This window comes from Populus euphratica, unplaced genomic scaffold (assembly GCF_000495115.2).
Source record: "Populus euphratica unplaced genomic scaffold, PopEup_1.0 scaffold6.1, whole genome shotgun sequence".
In the NCBI taxonomy this organism is placed as follows: Eukaryota; Viridiplantae; Streptophyta; class Magnoliopsida; order Malpighiales; family Salicaceae; genus Populus; species Populus euphratica.
This window is the reverse complement of record NW_011499849.1, coordinates 3,811,203-3,830,188: the sequence shown is the minus strand read 5'-3', so window position 1 is coordinate 3,830,188 and position 18,986 is coordinate 3,811,203. Positions and strand designations below refer to the sequence as shown.

The 18,986-nt window shown below is 36.9% G+C and overlaps 4 protein-coding genes, 1 long non-coding RNA gene and 1 other non-coding gene across 13 annotated transcripts in view; 2 read left to right on the top strand and 4 right to left on the bottom strand.

The window, feature by feature from the left end:
* The first annotated feature begins 122 nt into the window (after positions 1-122).
* TRNAW-CCA (transfer RNA tryptophan (anticodon CCA)) lies at positions 123-194 on the top strand. Its single transcript has one exon. It is a non-coding gene; the product is annotated as a tRNA-Trp (tRNA).
* A 529-nt stretch (positions 195-723) lies between these two features.
* LOC105120741 (trihelix transcription factor ASIL2-like) lies at positions 724-3,075 on the bottom strand. Its single transcript, XM_011019094.1, has one exon. The coding sequence runs from the start codon at positions 2,167-2,169 to the stop codon at positions 1,084-1,086; it is 1,086 nt and encodes a 361-aa protein (XP_011017396.1). The 5' UTR covers positions 2,170-3,075; the 3' UTR covers positions 724-1,083.
* Positions 3,076-4,007: 932 nt separating this feature from the next.
* Positions 4,008-6,643, bottom strand: LOC105120740 (Tetratricopeptide repeat (TPR)-like superfamily protein). Its single transcript, XM_011019093.1, has 2 exons — positions 6,154-6,643; positions 4,008-5,680 (listed from the first exon to the last, which is right to left on the bottom strand). Exons 1-2 carry the CDS (start codon positions 6,517-6,519, stop codon positions 4,427-4,429), a joined length of 1,620 nt encoding a protein of 539 aa, XP_011017395.1. The 5' UTR covers positions 6,520-6,643; the 3' UTR covers positions 4,008-4,426.
* Positions 6,644-8,379: 1,736 nt separating this feature from the next.
* On the bottom strand, positions 8,380-15,341 carry ALG12 (homolog of asparagine-linked glycosylation 12). 4 transcript variants are annotated; one of them, XM_011019091.1, is made up of 20 exons: positions 15,145-15,338; positions 14,960-15,045; positions 14,828-14,869; positions 14,687-14,732; positions 14,406-14,492; positions 14,251-14,306; positions 14,027-14,144; positions 13,099-13,157; positions 12,766-12,837; positions 12,526-12,589; positions 12,315-12,418; positions 11,686-11,757; positions 10,953-11,039; positions 10,802-10,869; positions 10,347-10,415; positions 10,195-10,277; positions 9,676-9,784; positions 9,481-9,546; positions 8,970-9,063; positions 8,483-8,893 (listed from the first exon to the last, which is right to left on the bottom strand). In XM_011019091.1, exons 1-20 carry the CDS (start codon positions 15,179-15,181, stop codon positions 8,813-8,815), a joined length of 1,500 nt encoding a protein of 499 aa, XP_011017393.1. In that variant the 5' UTR covers positions 15,182-15,338; the 3' UTR covers positions 8,483-8,812. The 4 variants fall into 4 exon arrangements, with proteins under 4 accessions (XP_011017391.1, XP_011017393.1, XP_011017392.1 ...); XM_011019092.1 differs by having other exon boundaries at positions 8,507-8,893; positions 9,676-9,772; positions 15,145-15,335; XM_011019089.1 differs by having other exon boundaries at positions 8,380-8,893; positions 10,195-10,415; positions 15,145-15,341.
* A 1,343-nt stretch (positions 15,342-16,684) lies between these two features.
* LOC105120737 (uncharacterized) overlaps positions 16,685-18,986 on the top strand; it is a 10,189-nt gene continuing 7,887 nt past the window's right edge. For 2 of the 5 annotated variants that reach the window (XM_011019087.1, XM_011019077.1), the window contains exons 1-3: positions 16,685-17,144; positions 17,350-17,411; positions 17,857-18,078. In XM_011019087.1, the coding sequence (XP_011017389.1) occupies positions 17,096-17,144; positions 17,350-17,411; positions 17,857-18,078 (333 nt within the window). In that variant the 5' untranslated portion in view covers positions 16,685-17,095. The remainder of the gene's footprint in view (positions 17,145-17,349; positions 17,412-17,856; positions 18,079-18,986) is intronic. The other 3 variants (XM_011019084.1, XM_011019081.1, XM_011019079.1) reach the window with 3 other exon arrangements.
* LOC105120735 (uncharacterized) overlaps positions 18,466-18,986 on the bottom strand; it is a 3,594-nt gene continuing 3,073 nt past the window's right edge. The window contains exon 2 of the long non-coding RNA XR_841419.1: positions 18,466-18,738. This is a non-coding gene — a long non-coding RNA (uncharacterized LOC105120735). The remainder of the gene's footprint in view (positions 18,739-18,986) is intronic.

Here is an 18,986-nt window from a genome sequence, read left to right as displayed (position 1 = left end):
CTCAAGGTTCTAATACAGCATTCAAAGTTCACACATCGAGTGTGGTTTGACGACGGGCAGGCCAAGTTCATGGTCTTCTTAATAATGAATAAATAACTATTTACTACATGAATTACCAGTAAGGATCCGTGGCGCAATGGTAGCGCGTCTGACTCCAGATCAGAAGGTTGCGTGTTCGATTCACGTCGGGTTCAAATCCCAAGATAGATCCATTCTCTTTTTCTTTCTCTATATATATTATGACAACTAACGACATGCCGTCTGGTGTAAAATCTGAGACATTTGGCTCATTGGCTGCTAGAAGGATTAGTTTTGACAACAGATGTACGAGGGCTCAAAAGCCCACCTACCTCGGTTTTTGAGCTGACAGTGACACTGTGAGCGTCACCTTTTTATGAGTAAGATGCCGTACAAACAAGTTGCATTCCTTCAAATGTACAAGTAACATACTCATCTGGAAAACTGAAACCTCAGTTTCAAAGAAAAAGCAAACAACCCTCTTCAGCTGTGCAAACAAGTCAGGGGAAGCCTCTGCAAATTCAAGGTACGATCCCTTTTGCACATCTAACTTCCGAGTTCTATCCACCAAGTAAAAGTGCACAACTTCTGAAGTGCTTGAAAGGAAAAGTGTAGCGAAAATTCTAAAACTAATCATACAAAAAAGAGTAACCATCTCACAGTCACTTCATGCTAAGGGAATGCCCAATGTTTTGATTCCCTACCTAGCAAATCACTTGGTTCTTCCACCACTTTCGAATATCCATTCAATAAAAACACTACAAACACAAAAACCATATCGAGCATCTTGTACACACGCATCTAATCTCACAAATTTAAGGCTACATTGATCCAAAAGTTAAGTTGAAAAGACTAACAAAGTTCCGCATCTTCCCAAGTTGCTAAATAAACAATCACAAAAAGAGTGGATTAACAGTGATCTAAACATGAAGATTCAACCCTTGATTTTGCTCATCTCCGTCTATTCGTCCAGAGATAAATGAAATCTGACCGAACCACTCCATTCCTTACCACAAACAATAGTCAAACACTAGCAACAAAAACAAGACAGTCGCATTCACCCGCCTATGACTCAGGTGAGGGCATTCTCTTAGGCCTCTTCTTCTTCTCTAATAAAGCTTTAGCAAAAGCTTCAACAATCCTCTGTTGCGAATCCAGAATCATCTCCGTTCGCTTCATCTCCATTTCCATCCTCATTGTCTCCATGTCTCTAGCCATTTCCATCTTCATTTGCTCCATTCTAACAAACCCATCTCCCAATACCTTTACCGCTGCAACCAACTCCTCCATCGGCTCCCTTTCCCTTTTCTTCGCCAATTCCTCACTCCCCCTCGTAACCCTACTACTAGTCCCCACCCCACCTCCATATTTAGGCTTCGGGTAGGGGTCTGGGCTCGCATTAACACCCATATTAGGACTTCCACCATGTTTCTGCTCTGTTTTGGCATAAAATTTAGGTCCCGGCTGCGCTATGCTAACTCCTGTCGGTATTCTAATTCGAAATCCACCAGCATTACCCGAACCCAAACTAGAATTTCCGCCACTCAAGACATTATTATCGCCACCATTCCCCGGATTCCCAATCCCATTTCCATAAAGCTTTTGAATACTTCGCGTATTCATAAAATTTTTAGCATTCCTACAATTCTCTAAATTAGATCCACGAATATCACCATCATCCTCGTTATCATCGCCTTCGCTTTCTGAATTATAATCAGCCTTAGCTTGAGGCCCCTTTTCCATCGCATCCATTCTCTTAAAATGGACCCAAGATGACGTAAACCTCGAGACCGGCATGGATCGAGCCCTTTGGATCTCGGTCCGGTACCGTTTCCGGAGCTTTTCCATCTTGTGGCGGCACTGCACAGCTGTTTTTGGTGGCGAAGCATCTGGACAACGGCGAGCTACAGCATCAGCTACTTCTTGCCAGTGGTTCGCTTTGAGATTACCGCGGCGGAGCGTGTACCATTTGTCCCGGTAAGCGTCGATTAAGGCCACGGTTTCATCTGGGGTCCAACATGGTGGAGGCAGACGCCGTGGGTTGGTGGATGGATGCGTTGGCGGTGCAGGGAGAGTTTGTTGAGCGGTTGTTTGAAGGGGGGTCAGATCTTGTGGTGATGATGGCGATCCGGTTTTGATTGGCGCGGACATGGGTGCTGGTGTAGATTAGGGGCTTTCGTGGTGAAAGTCGGCGCACGTTAGCAAAGGAAGGATTTTGAGGGCGAATAGTGGGGAAGATTAGAGAGAAAATGGAATAGTGGGTTTGTTGTGTTTGTCGTGGAGGGGGCAGATTAGAGAGAAAACTGGGTGTGGTGGTTCTGGTGGTGGTGGCGACGGATAAGAAAGAAAAGAGAGGTGGCGAACGTTAAGGGGGATACTTGAGGTTGAAAAGGGTGGGAGGATAAGAGAGAAAAAGGAAAGCGGTCGTGGTTGTTGTTGTGGATGTGGTGGTGGAAGGGGGAAATTGGGGTTTGGTGGCATATTGAATAAGGGAAGTAGGGTGGGGGGAGGGAGGGGTGTGCGGATGAGGCCACCGCTTGGGTGAGTGAGTGGGCGGGGAGGGAAGGGCTAACGTGCGCACCCTTAGTCTAGGGACAAAAGAGAGGTCCACTTCCTGATTTTTTGGCCATGATGGTGGCTGTGATGATCATAGATGATTAAGATAATCATCATCATCAACTATTAGGGGAATAGTGGTAAGTGGTAACCCACCGTCTAGGGTGGTGGGTGGTTCAATGACTTGGGAGGCTATTTGGGCTGGCATTGTTAACGAGCAGCAGTCACTTTTTAGTGGTTTTTTTTTGTGGATTGTGGTCTACTGTTTGACTGAGGAGGCTGGTGCGGGGACAAGAGGTGGTGTTTACTATTAGTGGCCAGCTTTTGTGGTTTTATCGGAGAGATAATAGCAACTTCTTTTTTTTCCCTTTCCGAAAAGAATCCGATTCCGGGATTCTTTCTTCCTTTTCTTTCCCTTTTTTCGGTGGAGGTGATCTGCTTATTTTTAGTTGTTTGAATTCTAATTTTGGAAATTGGTTTAGGCTTAGCCTTCCTTTCTAGGGCAAGCGCCATTGCGCATGGCCATAGCCAATTGACAATAAATCTACCATCAATTCCAAATAATTATCAGTTTTTTTCTTTTAATTTTAATATTTTATATAGTTTTTAGTTATTTTCTGGAGATATAGATAATAAAGATAAAAAAAGCATATCCCTTGCATTTTCTATTTTAAAATAACATAATTTATTCAAAATTATTACAATATATATATATATATATATATATATATAATCAAACACGTTTTTGTTGTTATAAAATATATTAACAAAATCTTGGCTCTAAATTTCAAATTTTTTTGTTGGTTCTAATTTTGAACAAAATTAAGCATGTGATAGATTAATCTCTCTCTCTTTTTTTTCTTAAAACGATAATAGGAAGCCTTTAACCAAATGTATACTTCATTGGTGCTAGCTCTAGGTGTCATTAAATAATGAGGATACGTTAGAACCTACCTCCGATAATTTAATTTCATGTGATACAACTACAAGTCTACAACTTTCATGAATTAGCATATCATATAATGATACAAATGGCAAGACCATTTTTGTTTTTAAAAAACCCTGTTTTTATCTATTACTTTTTTTATATATATATTATTGACAAATGATAGCTCTTGAAAATATTCATTTGTGTTTCATAGCCTGATGATTCTAGCCAGAAGTTTCATGAAGACTTCACTTTTCGGTTTGATTTCTGGTGACAATTGATTAAGCATTTTTTAAATCGATACAATTTGCTAAAATCTTAATTAAACAGGAAAACAGGTAATTAATTGCATTGCTTATCTACCAAACCAACAACTCAGGAGCGGCTTATTCTCTGTTTTGGGTGTGTTGGGTAGCAGTGTGTTGAACTTTTGGGATGGACCTCAGAGACTGATCCTCCCTGTTGTGGGATTGACTCTTAACAATTTAGGGATGAAATTGTGCGCGAATCGAAAGCATAGGGACTGAATTGACATTCAGTTTGCTAAAATACAGGACGACTTGAGTCGCTTGACTAAGTAAATTAAATTGTTTTTCTGCCTTGTCGACACAAACTGCAACAAGAAATCTAAAACAGCAGCATGGGAGAGGGGTTACAGTCATATTGCGAGGAGTCAAGGGCATTCATTCCTTTCCTGAGCATGTCTTTAAGGACAAACATCTGGATGGATAAATATTATGCCACACCAGAACTATCAAATTTCAAAACCCCGGCCACCATTTGCATCTGGCAGGACTCACAAACTTGGCAGGAGATGATTGCCACGAAGAAAAGCACCCTGTGACCGAAGTTCTGATAAAACCTCCTCCACGACTCAAGGTCTAAAACAAACTTCCTGCATATAGAAGCACCCCAATGGAGCTGTCACAGACTACCCTGCAGTTGGCTGACAAGCATTTCAGATCCATTGTCATCATCATTTTCCTCATTGTCAATCTGGTCTTCAGTTCTCTCTTCCTTTGTTGATAGATCATCACCAGTAGCAGGCATGCCTAGGAGTAATGCATATGCTTTATCTTTTAGATGTCCTGACTGCCTCAAAAAACTCTCTAAAGCTTCCTTGCTTGCCATGTCAACTTCTTCCTCACAGAGCTTAAAGAAGGAAGATACATTTGCAGGGTTTGGCTTCCAACTCTTTGACCCTGGAGTAGCAAAAGCTTCTTTCAAGCAAGACAAAGCTTCAGACGTTCTCCTTTCTGAAATATGCCCTTGAGCAAGAATTTCCCATGTATGTGAATTTGGCTTTCCGCCTTCTTCAAGCATATGGTCAAAAAAACTCTCAGCTTTATCCAAATTTCCCTGATAAACAAAAGCAGCCATAAAAAGATTCGCTATTCTTGGGTCATAAGATGTCTTAATTGATAGCCATTCCTCATAAATCTTTTCTGCCCCTTCAATGTCATCCATCCGAACCAGAGATGAGATCATAGCATGGTAACCCAAATTTGGAATACTGGGAAAAATAGATTTGTAAATATTCCATACACGATAAACCTCTTCTTTGTTACCAACATTTCCATAAAGAGAAAGGAGATAGTGATAAGGTATCCGATCTCGACCTGTGATTCTACTCTCAACCCTCCTCAAGCAGTCTTCAGCTTTTTCAAACTTTCCCATCTTAATGTACATGGTAGCCATCGTGCTAAAAGTTGTCCAGTTGGGATTGATGGATCCATCCGATTTCATTTGCTCAAATACCTGTTCCATCTTATCAGCTGATCCTTGTAATCCACAAGATGATAACCAGATATTATATGAATATATATCAAGCTTGATGTTTTTCTCATTCATTTCTGAAACCATCAAGTCAACTTTATCGTACTCATTGATGTTCATGTAGAGAGTCATCATCACATTATAGGGAAGTGCATGCGTGACATAATCTTTATCTCTCATTTCATCAATCAAAGATTCTGCTTTTTCTCTCATTCTGTTTCGCACATAGGCATTCAGCAAAGCTCCATATATCCTCCTATCCTTGAAAGTGTTGGGAAGCCTTAGGAAAAAATCTTCAGCGCTAGAAACTCCACGCACTTTGGCAATAAGGTCTAATTGAATCGCAGCATCACTGGGTGATAATCCAAACCTCTCTTGTCTATTGTTCATCCAATCATAGACCTGTAGGTTTAAGAGTAAATATCGATACACTCTAGTCTACATTCTTTATATAAGAAAAAAAGACCCAAATTGATTCAAATATAATCTTAAGAATCAATGAAATCTAAAATCCATCTTACTTACAAGCAAAATTGTAAAATGGCAAACCGTTGAGTTTGATTTTTTCAGCATAAGCAATACCAATCATACCAGGTTCAAAAGATTCGAACAACAACCTAAGAACTCAATCATCTAAAAAAAAACCGAACATCCATGAACTATGACAAACTCAAAATAGAAACTGAATGCCAACCCAATTAACACTGGTACATGAACTACTCATTTAACAAAATAAATTAAAAAAGAAACCAAATTCAAACAATACTAAACGGAGCTAGCTAGAAAGTTTAAGAACTCATAATTTTTAAACCAATCTAAAAAAGCAACAAACTTAAGCTCAAAAAATACAACCAAACGAGCCATGTTTTTATTACCTCAAGAGCTTGTTGGTACCTCTTATACTTCCTCAACTCCTTAACAACCCTACAAAGTTCCCATTTTGTAAGCCTTTTTCCTTCATTTTCCCACTGATTCAACACACTGCCAGAACCCAGTTCAGGATTCTCCATCAATGAAATCCTCCTGTATATAGCATTCCATTTCATCATTGGTCTTCTCTCATAGTCCACTGTTCCATAGTTGTGGAGTTGTGATATCGAGCAGGTGATCACTGGGAGTTTCTTGTAGTTTACTGTCTGGTGCAGGGTAAAGTTGGGATTTTTCCACGGAAGAGGGTGAGAGTAGGAGATTGTGGATGAGAGGGAGCCCTTGTGATGGTGAAGAGAAGGTTGGAGGAGCATTTTTGCTTAGGGTTTTGGGAGATTGCAGCAGAGTGAGGTGTCAAGCAGAGAGGTTTAGGTCTTCTGACATTCCATCGTGTTGGATTTTGATTTTTCAAGATAAAGTTGGTGAAATTACCTGAAAGTCCGTGGTTGCGAATCTTTGTATTGCCTTTCCAAAATACACCATTTTTTTTTAAAAAAAATTAGAAAATCAGGATTTTCCTTTTACTATCATTTCGATATTTGTGTTGGAACATGGGATTTTGCTTTCTTCTTTCTTTTTCCATAACCGAACATCACTTTCGATTCTGTTCAAGAATCCAATCAATGGATTCTTAACCAACCAAAAAACATAAAAATGGTCTGTCTGTTATAAGGCATTTCTACAGTGACCGGTTAAAAGCCAAAGCCATTGCTTTCTCCAAAACAGATTCACAAACACATTTCCTGCCATATTCTTCCTCTCTCCACTTGATTTTTGAGTTTGTCTTCCAATTAATTTGATTTTTCCTTCATACTTGTTTTTTAATTATTTTTTTATTTTGATTGAATTATGTGATTGGAATTTGTTTTTAATTTCATCCCCTTTCTATTTTTTTAATAATTAAATTTGATATTTATATTATTTTAATTGTTAATTCTTTTTACATAAAATGATTTTACAGCTAAATTTTTATGGGATGTCATTCCCTATTATTTTTTTATATTAAATTAAATTTTCATTCTTTTTAATAATTTATTTTTTGCTTTGAAATTTTTTAAATTAATGTTTTCTTTTTAATTTATTAAAAATTAAATTTATTAATTAAACTCAAGCCAAGTTGAAAGTTTGAGATATTAATTAATGTTTAGAAGATTCACCTAGCTGGTATTTTTTATGTTTAATTTCTTGGTATTTATTTGATTGAAGATTAAACTTTAATTTTTATTTTATTTTTTTCTATAGAATTTTTCACTAATCTTGAAAATTAATCTTGAAAATAATTCGAATTATCTCATGTTTTTTTATTAAATTTAGTTTTTTTAAAAAAATTATTAAACTAATTAACTAAATATAAATATAAAATGTTAATTTTACAATAATTTATTTTTTTAATTATAGTTTAAACAGTGTATGCGACCTTTCTCGATATTATGATCTTGATATTATTATAAAGTTTTTTGTAATGTTATTAAAACCATTTTGATGATGCGACCTTTCTCAATGTTATTATAAAGCTTTTTGTAATGAGATTAAAACCATCTTGACGAGATTTATGATCAAAGGCTTGTGTCTACTGCGAAGTAACAGAGAGTCTATAACGAACTTTCCGTTCATCCGCTATGGAGTATGATGTTGACTTTGTTTTTTTTATGGTTAATTATTGCCCCTTTCTTCTTCTTCTTTTATTTACTACTGATATCTTTTCTTTTTAATTGTATTGTTAAATTAACCAGACTTATTCAACCCATCAAATCAATAATTTGAATCTCGGATCCTTCGTGCTTCTTTAAAATTGAACACATTCCAGTTGGTGCTTGAGAGAAATTACTGTCATGAAAAAGATGAAGAGAGAACCCGTGACCAGTACATTGTCCCTCGTAAGAGAAGACAGTACAACATGGCACTTGACAAACGCTATTTTCTTAAGAGATTCGAACCTGTCAATACACCCAATCACAATGCAGCAGCCCTCACAAACCTCTGTAACCAAGAGACGGATTCTAAATTGATCATTGTCCCGTGGCCATCAAGCTGACACCCATTGACATTCTGCACTGATGGAATTATGGAAGATATAAAAGGATATTGGACTGAACTGAAAAAACAGCGCATCACTTACAGCCAGATTGCTGAAATCTGGCAGTTTCATAGCAAGCTAAAACTACCTGCTCCTGACACCAATGCTATAATACTTCTACGCGAAATAAAGTTGTTACATTTCTTGGAGGGATGCTGTTTGCTGGCTTATGGAATGAGATGAGCAAAACTCAAGCAAGATGAAAAGAAAAATGGAGACCAGGATGATGAGTAGAAAACTAAGCTGAAGGTGAAAGAGCTTTAAAAAAGTGGTTTGAGGTTCTAGTTACAAATCATGCAGGACAAAAAAAATGGAGTATTTGTCAACGTCGCTCCTATTTAACACAAATCCTATCAACCTTCAACATGGTTAGCATTGCTATTAAAGCTGGATAAGCACAGCCATCCACCACTAGAAAGGTACTCCTATTCATGACCAGGCATTGCATGAACAAGAAAACGTGCAGGTAGGATTCATGCCATGCTACAGTGTTCCCCATATAAACAAGAATCAAGCATCCTCTGAAAGATTCAAGAGCACCCTGCCCAATTTATTTGCATTATATCCTTGATTTTTGTATTTCCATGAATATATAACTTGGGTTCCTTGACCTGAAAAAAGTATTAAAAGTTAAACCCTATAATGAGAAAATGCAATTAGTCAAGGAGAATGGTGTTGATTTTCTACCAGGATAATAGGTGGAAGACTACTTTGAAGACGAACCCGTGAGAAGCCACTTACATAATGCAAGCACTTGAATCCATCAACAGCAAACTGTTCACTGTTAAATAGAGGTGGAAAAATAAAAAAATTAGCTCATTGATACATGATATTATTAAAGAGCTGTAATCATCCAGTGAACATCTCCCTATCTTCAAATGTCAAACAGAGAAGTGACCTTCTGTCTAGAAATATAATGATCTAAAGTCATCACAATTCATCAAATCCATATTCTACAAAGTCCACGTGTAAATATAAGGATCAGGCAGTGAAACAGGCATGACAATGTTGGTGTACACCTGAGGTGCAAATCTCTCTCGGTGAAGAACATAAACAAAAGCTCTTCAGTTTCAAGGCATCTTTCAAACACCAGTGACTCATTCAAGTGAAAATGCAGTACCCTTCACTAAATTCACATAGCATGTTTTAGAACAATCCTGCTTCTTGTGCAAGAAACATTATTGACAGAAAAACTCACCTCACAAGATAAGTAAAATTCCTCCTGCAAAATTCTTCCAGAGGAATCCCCTCTTCTTTGGAATACCTACATTTTATATGATGATCCTCATTAAGTGATATTAAACCTTCAACTTAGAAACCACCACAACTAGTTACTTGTAACAGAAAATTAAAAATAATTGCCCGAAAGAATCACAAGAAAACCTAGTATTACCTCCATGGTGAATCATTTTCACAAAACCTTGATATTCCATTCATGGCTGAAAAAGTATCAATGTGAACCCACAGTTCATTGGTGTTATTAAGATGGCCTGTCAGAACAGCTGAAATTTAGCTTTTTTTTTAATATCAAATGACAAAACTCACACGAAGAAGGTCCAAATAACAAAAATACAATCTCCTGCATATTTGATTTGGTAACTACACTCTCCACTCATAGAGATAAAATCACTGACTGAAGGATCATTGGCATGCAAAGACAATCATACCAGTCCCCACATACACAACAAACCTTGCTACACACACGCAAAAAAATAAAAGAAAAAAAAGAAAAAAAAGAGAGAAAAAATAAAAGAAAAGGGACACTAAGCAGACAGGAAGCTTGCCTGCATGGTTCAAAATCAACAAGGATGAGCAACTCAAAGCACCTAATAAGCTTTATAACAACCCAATATGAGCATGCACATGCTAATGCATGTGTCTGCATGAGAAAAAGAAAGAGAAGAGGACTCACCAATCTGGTGCAAATCTTTTAATGCATTACCACTGGGATAATTGTCATAGGATGCCAAGAAAAGCACTATAGTGCAACCTAGACTACAGAGGCAAAAGAGTACATTAGGATGCATAACATATTTGTGGCAACAAATAAAATGTCCATCCAACCTGATAAAAAATAATCCCAGCATAAATAAATTCAGAAATTTCCATGGTGTCTTCTTCCTATTATTGTAGCTGCAAAAAGTAAAGAGAAACCATAAATCAATGATCCAAGAAAAATCACAGATCAGTTGACTATTCAAAGCATGGAAAGGTTTAGCAAGCATATTGACGGGCTATCAGAAATTTAGACGAAGACATTGGTTACATAATACAACAAAATAAACATAAGTTCCATTAGAAGTACATGTATTAGTACCAGAAAATTTTAAGACTCCTTGTGAACCAATGGTGTTATAATTTTTGAGACAGGCTTGTATTATTTTCAGAGAAAAATCTTATCCATCTCGAGTGGTGGACAAGATAAATGCTACTAGTAACTCAAGCTCACAATTATTTTCTGAATCTACTCAACAAATAAATGCAAAAAAAAAAAAAGAGGAAAAAAAGAAGCCACATACATTCTGTTAGCTGCAACTGCTGCAGATAAGTTCAGCATTGGAACTGAGCTGATGATAAACCGGAGTTCCTGCTTCATCCAAAAGTATGATTAATCCAAAAGCAATGTTTAAATGAACTAAGCTGCTGAACTTCACATTTGACATGACTGACCTTATGTGGAAGCTTAGAGTAAAGCAAAATGAAGGAGAAAACTGGAAGCACAAAGATTAGAACCCTCCTGTCAATCAAAACCCCAAGCTGCAAGAAGGAAAAACATCAAGTTAAGAATAACAATGGAGCAATAACAATCACATGCAACTAAAGGCCTTAATGCTATGGCATTCTTTATGCTGTTAGCATTATATCTCTGCATTTGCTTTTATTATGATCCCAGCCATTTTCTCTCCAAGTTCTGCAATGACTAATTCAAGCTTTTCTCTTTATTTTTGTTCTTTTACATAAGAAATAGCTATTCCTAATTTTCAAAATAAATTGACTATTTCAGAAAAAAACTCAAATATAAAAAATTGTCTAGAAATTCATGGAACTATAACACTAGAGAAGCAAAAAATCTAACTAATCATATTCAGAATACCTAAAATATAGTTTACGGAGTAATAATATTTATTGAATGTACTGTGTACCAAAGTACTTTACTTGAGGATAAAACATTCTTATGTTATAAGTGGCACATCAGTTGGTAACAGAGACACATTTGGCTAGGGATGTAACACACTGGGCAGCAAAAACGTAGAACACAGCAAAAGCTACAGCTTCTTCTTCTTTTTTTTCTTTTGACAGCAATAGCAGGACTTGTAAACTCCCATTGGTCAAAAGGTACAGATACTTGAGGCTTGATTAGTGACATAAAATATTGTCTTCTTACCACCCTTCCAAGACTTACCAGAAAAAGAGGATATGCAGCAAGCAATGACCGGGGGAGAGCTGAAGTGAAATACCAGTGAAAGGAATGTGTCTAGAGAGGAAAAGTAAGCGTTAAAGAACGTAGTATTTCAGATCATTATCCAGAGCGAGTGAAGATAATTAATCAGAAATCAATGTGACTAGAAAAAACTAGAAATTTGATGGTAAATCCATATGCCATTAATAATAACATACCCAGATTAAAGTCCACATTTTACCTACCAACAAACAACAATCTTGCCTTCATATCAGTTATAGTAATATTATTGACCATGTGCTAAGAAATCCAGGCAAGTCACATAATCATCAGAGAAAAATAAGTTTCCCAAGATCACCCCAACTCAAAAACAACTACATTTGAGTCCTTACTTGCACTAGTAATTACTAATCGTATCCACAATGTTAGTGAGAGAAGGTAGCTATGCAAGCTAGAAAATACACAAATACCAGGCCATGGATAATTATATAGCTAGATGTAGCTGCACCTTTATACCCACATGAAGAAAAAAATTCCAGGTAGACAACTTCCTAAAAAGACAATGTATAGAAATTTTTCAAATTTTCAAAACACATTAAACGATGCAACAGAAAAGTTCTAGAAGAGGATACACCCCACTCAGAGCTCCGATTGAGAACAGAGTTGAACCAGAAAACTTCAAATTCAGGCCACAATTTCCTCTTCCACATTATTGAATCAACCATTATGGTAAAACCTGTGTTGAGGAGGATTTCACATAAAAGCTATACTAAATTAGCTGCATAAACAATTCAAGATAATTACAGGTAATTAACATAAATGTAAATAAAAGAATTGACCAACCTATGGACAGAAGCGCAGGTCCAATGCAGTATTTAATAGCTCCCCACGATGAAATAGATTTGGTCTGTATCATTAAACTCAAGTTATTACAATGGGGCATAAATATCATCAAGGTAACTGAAAATAAGATTGTCAAGATACATTTCCAAGAAAGCATCACTAATAATATTGGATTCTGGGGTAGGAAATGAGTTAAAATGTTACTAATGAAAAAAGGGCCAAGATCAAAGAGGAACATACCAACAAAAGCTCCAGAGCAAGAGGGCAAAGAAGTAACAGCATATCACATCTAAATACAACTGTGGCAAAAACCTAGCCATTATCAAACAAAGCAGCTGTGAGAAGACATTGTGCATGCCAACACAAGGAAAACCTTGTTGTGCATTCAAGTATCAAGACAAGTATTTTTCATAGGAAAAAGTTGAGAATATTGACTTGCATTTATCTCCAATAAAATGGAGACACAGATGACATTAGTTTTCCTAGCATGAATAAGCTCAGCATATAGGAGCTCGCTACAATGAGTGTAATTCATATTGCATATTGTAATTTTTGAAATATGAGCAGTCATACCAGACAGTTTAATGCTGTGTAGAAGTTCCCTCTGAACCAATATGCATATGCCATGTTAACTGCATAAGGTTGAGGAAAGTAGCATTACTTCCAGATAGTGAAATATATGCTAGATAACTTATTATAAAATATATGTTATTGGATCAACAATGACATCACAAATGTAAAATAAGAGCATAGAAATGCAGAAAACTCTGTAAAAGAAGTCAAATTAGAGGTATACTATGGTATAATAAAAGCTGTCTAAAAGCAGATACAGAAAATAATCTAAGTTTGTGAGGGAGTAGAGAGAGGTTGGGAGTTGAAATGATAAGATGGGGTTCATGGTGGTTCTGGTGGTGGAGGAGGATTCGAGGATGATGATGCTAGGTCTCACAACCACTTGAAAAACATTATAGCATTTGAAGGGGTGCATTCGTACACATGTCATTGAAATATCAGGTATCCATAAACTTCCTGTTCAGTGAGGCGTGCACATTCTAATCAATCTTCACCCGGACCCTTTAATTGAAGATTGGCTAGTTGACAGTTGTTTTGCATAACATGGTTAAGGATCCCCTCAAAAACTCACCTAGTTGATTCAGCTGCTTAACACTTGCAACATAAGAATTTACGAGCTATAATTCAAACTAGCTGGGTGCTTTTTCAAATTTTGTCACATATTAACCAGAACCAGGTATTTCACTCATCTCCTTCTCCCAAATGCATGTGTTCATTTAAAATATACAAACTAATAGATATAATGGGAAAAAAGCAACCAGCTCAATAAAGTACTTCCTTGACAAAATTTACTTATATTACCATACCAAAACAGATCAAAATATCAGAAACCATCAAGAGAAATCAAAATGGAAAACAACCTCATATATTCACTAAGACATATATGCAAAAGGAGCAGAGACAAAATAAAACCGCGAGAAGTGATCACCTACAGCCAAAGCTAGTATATTGGGAAGAGCACGTGTGCAATAGAACAGCATGTGAAATTGAAGTGCTGTTAATATTACAAAGAAAGCTTCTACTTGATGACCAAACTTATGTCTAACCTGCTCAAAAGAAAAATTGCATGTATTCAACTTCCCACCACAACTCATCATTCCCTTGGACAACCAAACTTAATTAACCTTGATTGAAAGAAATTCGAGTACATACCTGAATCCGGAAAAACCTCAGTGTAGATAATACCACACAACCCAACACCAACCGCACTAACCAAAAGCAACTAAATTAAGTAAGCCATTGTTAAAACCTAGACAAAATTGCTGTTAAAATAAAACAGAACCCCACAAACCATCCAAATATTCTACCTGAAATGAGAGCGTAGATCTTGGACAACTGCAGCAAGTTGATTAACACCACAATTGGCGATGCCAAAATCGAGACAATCAACGCTCCTATGAGAAAACAATGATGAGTGACATGCCTTCTCAGAGCAAGATGCACAGTTCATCACTCCCTTCACATGTCACATGACTCACATCACACCCTAGCAATCCTCATTTTCAGTTTTCATGAAAAGCTAAACAGTAAATAAATGTCTAGAATAGCATATAAAAGCTTTCCCAGATGACGCAGAGAATTAATTTACCAATGAAAGTGCGAGGCACGACCCCCGGGAACTCCAAATGATCATACTAATAATAACAACACCAAACAAACTGAGTATTAATAATTAAATTACAGGAAAAAAATCAAATTAGAACACAGAGGAGAAGGTAAATAAACTTACATTTTCTAGGCGATGCCTGTGGTAAAGAATATCGTGCATTGCCTTGACCGATAAAAAAAATTCATAAAATCAAAATAAAAAACAAGCTTATTTGAAAAGTTCTAAGATTGTTTTATGGAATAATTGGAGAACCTGAATGTTGAAGCTTTCCTCGACTTTAGTGTAGGGTACAGCGAAGACGTAAAAAGCAGCTATTGATCCTAAGAGTAGATCGTAGCCTGCAACAACAACAGCAGCAGAAGAAGCAGTGATAATTTCAATATCGGTAATCATCGATACAAAAAACGAAGCGTCTCTGTGTATCTTTTTTGGGTTACCATAAGAACGCAGGAATTGAGGGGATTTTGACGCCATTCTCAGTCGAGAGAGGTGAGAATCTTTCTTGCGCCGCGCAAATGAACCGGGATGTCTTGAGGGTTTGGGCTTTTGAACCAATAGCCCTGCCTGTGTTACCAATAGCTAAAAACTCTTTGGGCTCGGTTCGCACTACCTCCAGTTTTCATTGAATTGGGTCCAGTAACACGAGTGAAATTCTAAATCATTCCCGATGTGTTTTTTTTTTTTTTTCATATTTATTTATTTTTCTTAAATTCAGGGTCCCTCTTCTTTTCTTTTTTTTAAGAAAAAAAGATTGTTCTGATAATCTAACCACACAAGGAACACTTTGAATTCTGGAGTTAACTATAAGCAAAGTTCCCGAAGATTGATATGTAATTTCCCACCAAAGAAAGTCCACGAACAATTTGCAATTTTCAAATACTATATCATGATGGCCCGCTCTCAGATGGTGACCCCGTCGCCTTTAGTTCTGCAAGTCTTCGTCAACGTTTTATTTATCCTTATGTAACCCGTGATATTAATTTGCATCCACCACCAGTTCATTGTTGACTTCTCTTCTATTGTACCACAAGCTCGTATACTCAGGTCTCTGCTGCTGGTGCTAGTGGTGGATAATTTTGGCAGGCAGGAAGGTGACCTCCTTGAGAATGAGAAGGTAATATATAGGAGCTGCACGAAGTTCAACCTTTTCACATGTTCAATATTTGTTTGTCTTAACTTAATTTCTGTCCTTCCCTTGATTTACATGTACGCAGTAAGGGCAGGAAAACAAGAGAGAAGCGAAAGATCCTGCAGATTTTGGAGGAGAAGCATAATTTGTTGCTGCTTAAAATGCACGATCCAGGCTTGGGAACGATAGCAAGTTATGCTTCAAGGCTTGCGACCTGTAATTTTAGGCGATGAGGTTGCTTATATGATCGTGGATTAATAATCACGTCGATTAGGATGACAAGCTGCAAGAAAATATATAGACAAGGTTCCGGACAACACTCCATCTGGTAATTATAATTAAGGTATGGGAAGTTTATCCTAGAGGTACTGAATAAAAAAATGTTGTTGTTCAAGGTTTTCAAAGGGAAGTTACTGGCTAGGTAGCAGTGAAATGAGGAAGTTAATTTATCCTAGTATTTCGTTTGCCTTTCAAAAGAAAAAAAGCTATTTCCTTAAATTAAAAAAAAAAAAAAAAAAAAAAAAAACTTTAGGTGAGTTGTGTTGTGATCAGTAGTTTAATGGTGGTGAGAGGTCTTTTTTTTTTGGCTTTATTTTTATTTTATAATCTTCTCATATATCGAACAAACGGATCAATTGATTAAAGTTTTAGGGAGATTCCCAAATGAGAACAGGACCGCCATAAGAGATAAATGAGTGCAATGATGATGAATGTGACTTGTGTTGGGTTTTTACTTGGTATAAAAAATGCAAACAACAATAGTGTTTGTCCATGAAAAAAATATTAATATATATATATATATATATAGACACACACACTTTGGACACCACTAAAATAGTTTTTTTAATTAATATTTTGAAAAAAAAAAGATAATTAATCTACACCACCAACAGTCCCATAGTCACCGCCAAAACCTGTGAATTGATTAATGATTACTGAGTCGGATTTAAAAATTATGTTAAAGATTTTCATCGATTAAAAAAAAAAGAAAAAGAAAAGAAAAAAATAGCTTCCTTTCTGCGGCATGTCTTGATATTTCGATGCCTTAGGGTCCGATCTCGAACGATATCTGAAGATGTCTCCCTCTATGCTTTCATCTTTGTTATCCATAACATGTTTATCTCCCTCTTTCTTTCTCTCTCACTCTCTCATCAGTCCCTCTATCCAAAGTATTTCTTGTTTCTTTTCTCTTAGTACTGGTTCGCCATTAATTTGGAGTGTTCAAGTTGTCGTCCGATACTTGATTTCCCATTCTATAGATGGCAACCAATCCAACCAAGAAACCATCTGATCATCAACGACTCGAAGGTATAATTTAGAAGTCCATCGTTTGCAGGTTTTAGTTTCGACTAAAAAATTAAGGATGCATCGTTGTACTTGACTATGCGCATCATTTCTTATTCTCCACCAAACTTAGAAGTTGCTTAACTTCTGTGTCGAGTAATTAATTAATCAGAGTGATTCATGGGACTGTTCTTGATCCGATTTCGATCTTTGATTTCTCTCATGCTAGCTGCAGATGCAAAAAGGAAAAGGAAACAGGAAATCGACAAGAAGTCTCGTGAAAAGAAAAAGGTATAGCTTGAGGAATTGATATGTAATGAATCCCTCAAAAACTTTCTATCCTTTCTTTCCTTGTTACCTTTTTCTTTGTAACGTGATCTTCCACTTTTTCAAAAATAAAATTTAATTTACCAACTTATATAAGTTTTCTGATATCTAATCATGATGCTGTCGTTCTTATTACAGTTTTGCGGTTGCTTGGTTTTGTAGTGCCTGCTGTTTAGCACCGTCGCTCCTTTTGTTTCCTTTCTGTGCATCTTTGCTTTTATACTTGTATATATATATGTCCTCTCCAAGTTTGTGCTTTGCCTCCTGGTCTTTCAATCAATCATTGGCTTATACCTGCTGGAAAAGAAATTTACTATCCCAAACTCGTTCAGTGCATTTTCTCTTCTTTCTCCCCCACTCTTGTATAAGTAATTTACCCTTCATTTGCTAATCTATATCTATAATGCAGAATAAGCAGGATAACAATGAGGCGCAGTTGAAAACTCTTCAAGATGAGTGCAACTACTACAAAGGACAAGTAGATCTTTGTAAGTCAATGATGAAACCTTTATTGGATGATACATGTCAGATCGGAAAATTTGTTCAGGAGCTTGGAGAAAGTAGAGGGCACGCCAGAGACACTGTTGAGAAACAGACTGGAATGGTGAATGAGTGTTGGGATATAATAAAGGTACTTCTTTTTCTCTATTCCTGTTAGTTTTTGCACAAATCAAAATAAAACGTTCCAGTAAATTATTGAATCTCCACGACAAATTAAACCATATATTGTGATAGATGCATGCAGTTGTATTTAAATTATAATTAACCAGATACGGAAGTAAAAGTGCAAAGGAAATAAAGAACAAACAACATTTTCGTGGCTCTGAACAATTTAAGGGCCAAGTTCAATTTGATACAAAATTCAGGATAATTCTGAACAATTTAGCCTTAAACTTGGCGATTTTGGTCTGGCAGAAGTTTACGAGACAAAGAGTGAAAAAAAAAACATCACTATCGATTACAAGCAATATATATCCTGTGCATTCTGGGAGAAGCTCTCAACCTTATTTCTTTATATCACCGAGTACTGATATCACGGGTACAACGCATATATAGATGCATGCCCCATTTCATTTGTTTTATCCCATGCATTTGCTTCCAGCTCCCTCCTTATGTACCTGAGGAGATCTGTAAAAGCTCAATCAATGCAACTTCAATTTCTATTATCTCGAACATCCAAGTTCATTTATGGATATGTTACGGAATCTTGCATGCAATAAGTTTCTCAATAGATAGAGCCCCTTTATTCTCACTCCTTGTATTGGAATCTACAACACTCTACATATATAACCTGTATTGGAATCTACAACACTCTACATATACAACACTCCTTGTATTGGAAGCACCGAAGGCAACGGCCCAGCGGTGGAATGGCGCTTTGCGCCTTCTGCTGTCACGGGTTCGAGCCTTGGAGTTGCATGCCTGTCAGCCCCGCGCTGCCTTACCTGCCTGCTGGGTTTGCAGGGTGTTCAGTGGGCCGTGGTGATTAGTCGTGGTGCGCATAAGCTGGCCCGGACACCCCACGTAAATCAAAAAAAA

What these genes read in the sequence shown, in the direction of transcription:
- LOC105120740 (XM_011019093.1), bottom strand. Translation starts at nt 6,519, where the DNA reads ATGCTCCTCCAACCTTCTCTTCACCATCACAAGGGCTCCCTCTCATCC. An exon ending in GGTACCAACAAGCTCTTGAG is followed by an intron (nt 5,681 to 6,153) that starts GTAATAAAAACA and finishes TTAAACCTACAG; the next exon opens with GTCTATGATTGGATGAACAA.
- ALG12 (XM_011019089.1), bottom strand. Translation starts at nt 15,181, where the DNA reads ATGGCGTCAAAATCCCCTCAATTCCTGCGTTCTTATG. An exon ending in CTGCATATCCTCTTTTTCTG is followed by an intron (nt 11,040 to 11,685) that starts GTAAGTCTTGGA and finishes TCCTTCTTGCAG; the next exon opens with CTTGGGGTTTTGATTGACAG. An exon ending in ACTCTAAGCTTCCACATAAG is followed by an intron (nt 10,870 to 10,952) that starts GTCAGTCATGTC and finishes TGGATGAAGCAG; the next exon opens with GAACTCCGGTTTATCATCAG.
- LOC105120741 (XM_011019094.1), bottom strand. Translation starts at nt 2,169, where the DNA reads ATGTCCGCGCCAATCAAAACCGGATCGCCATCATCACCACAAGATCTG.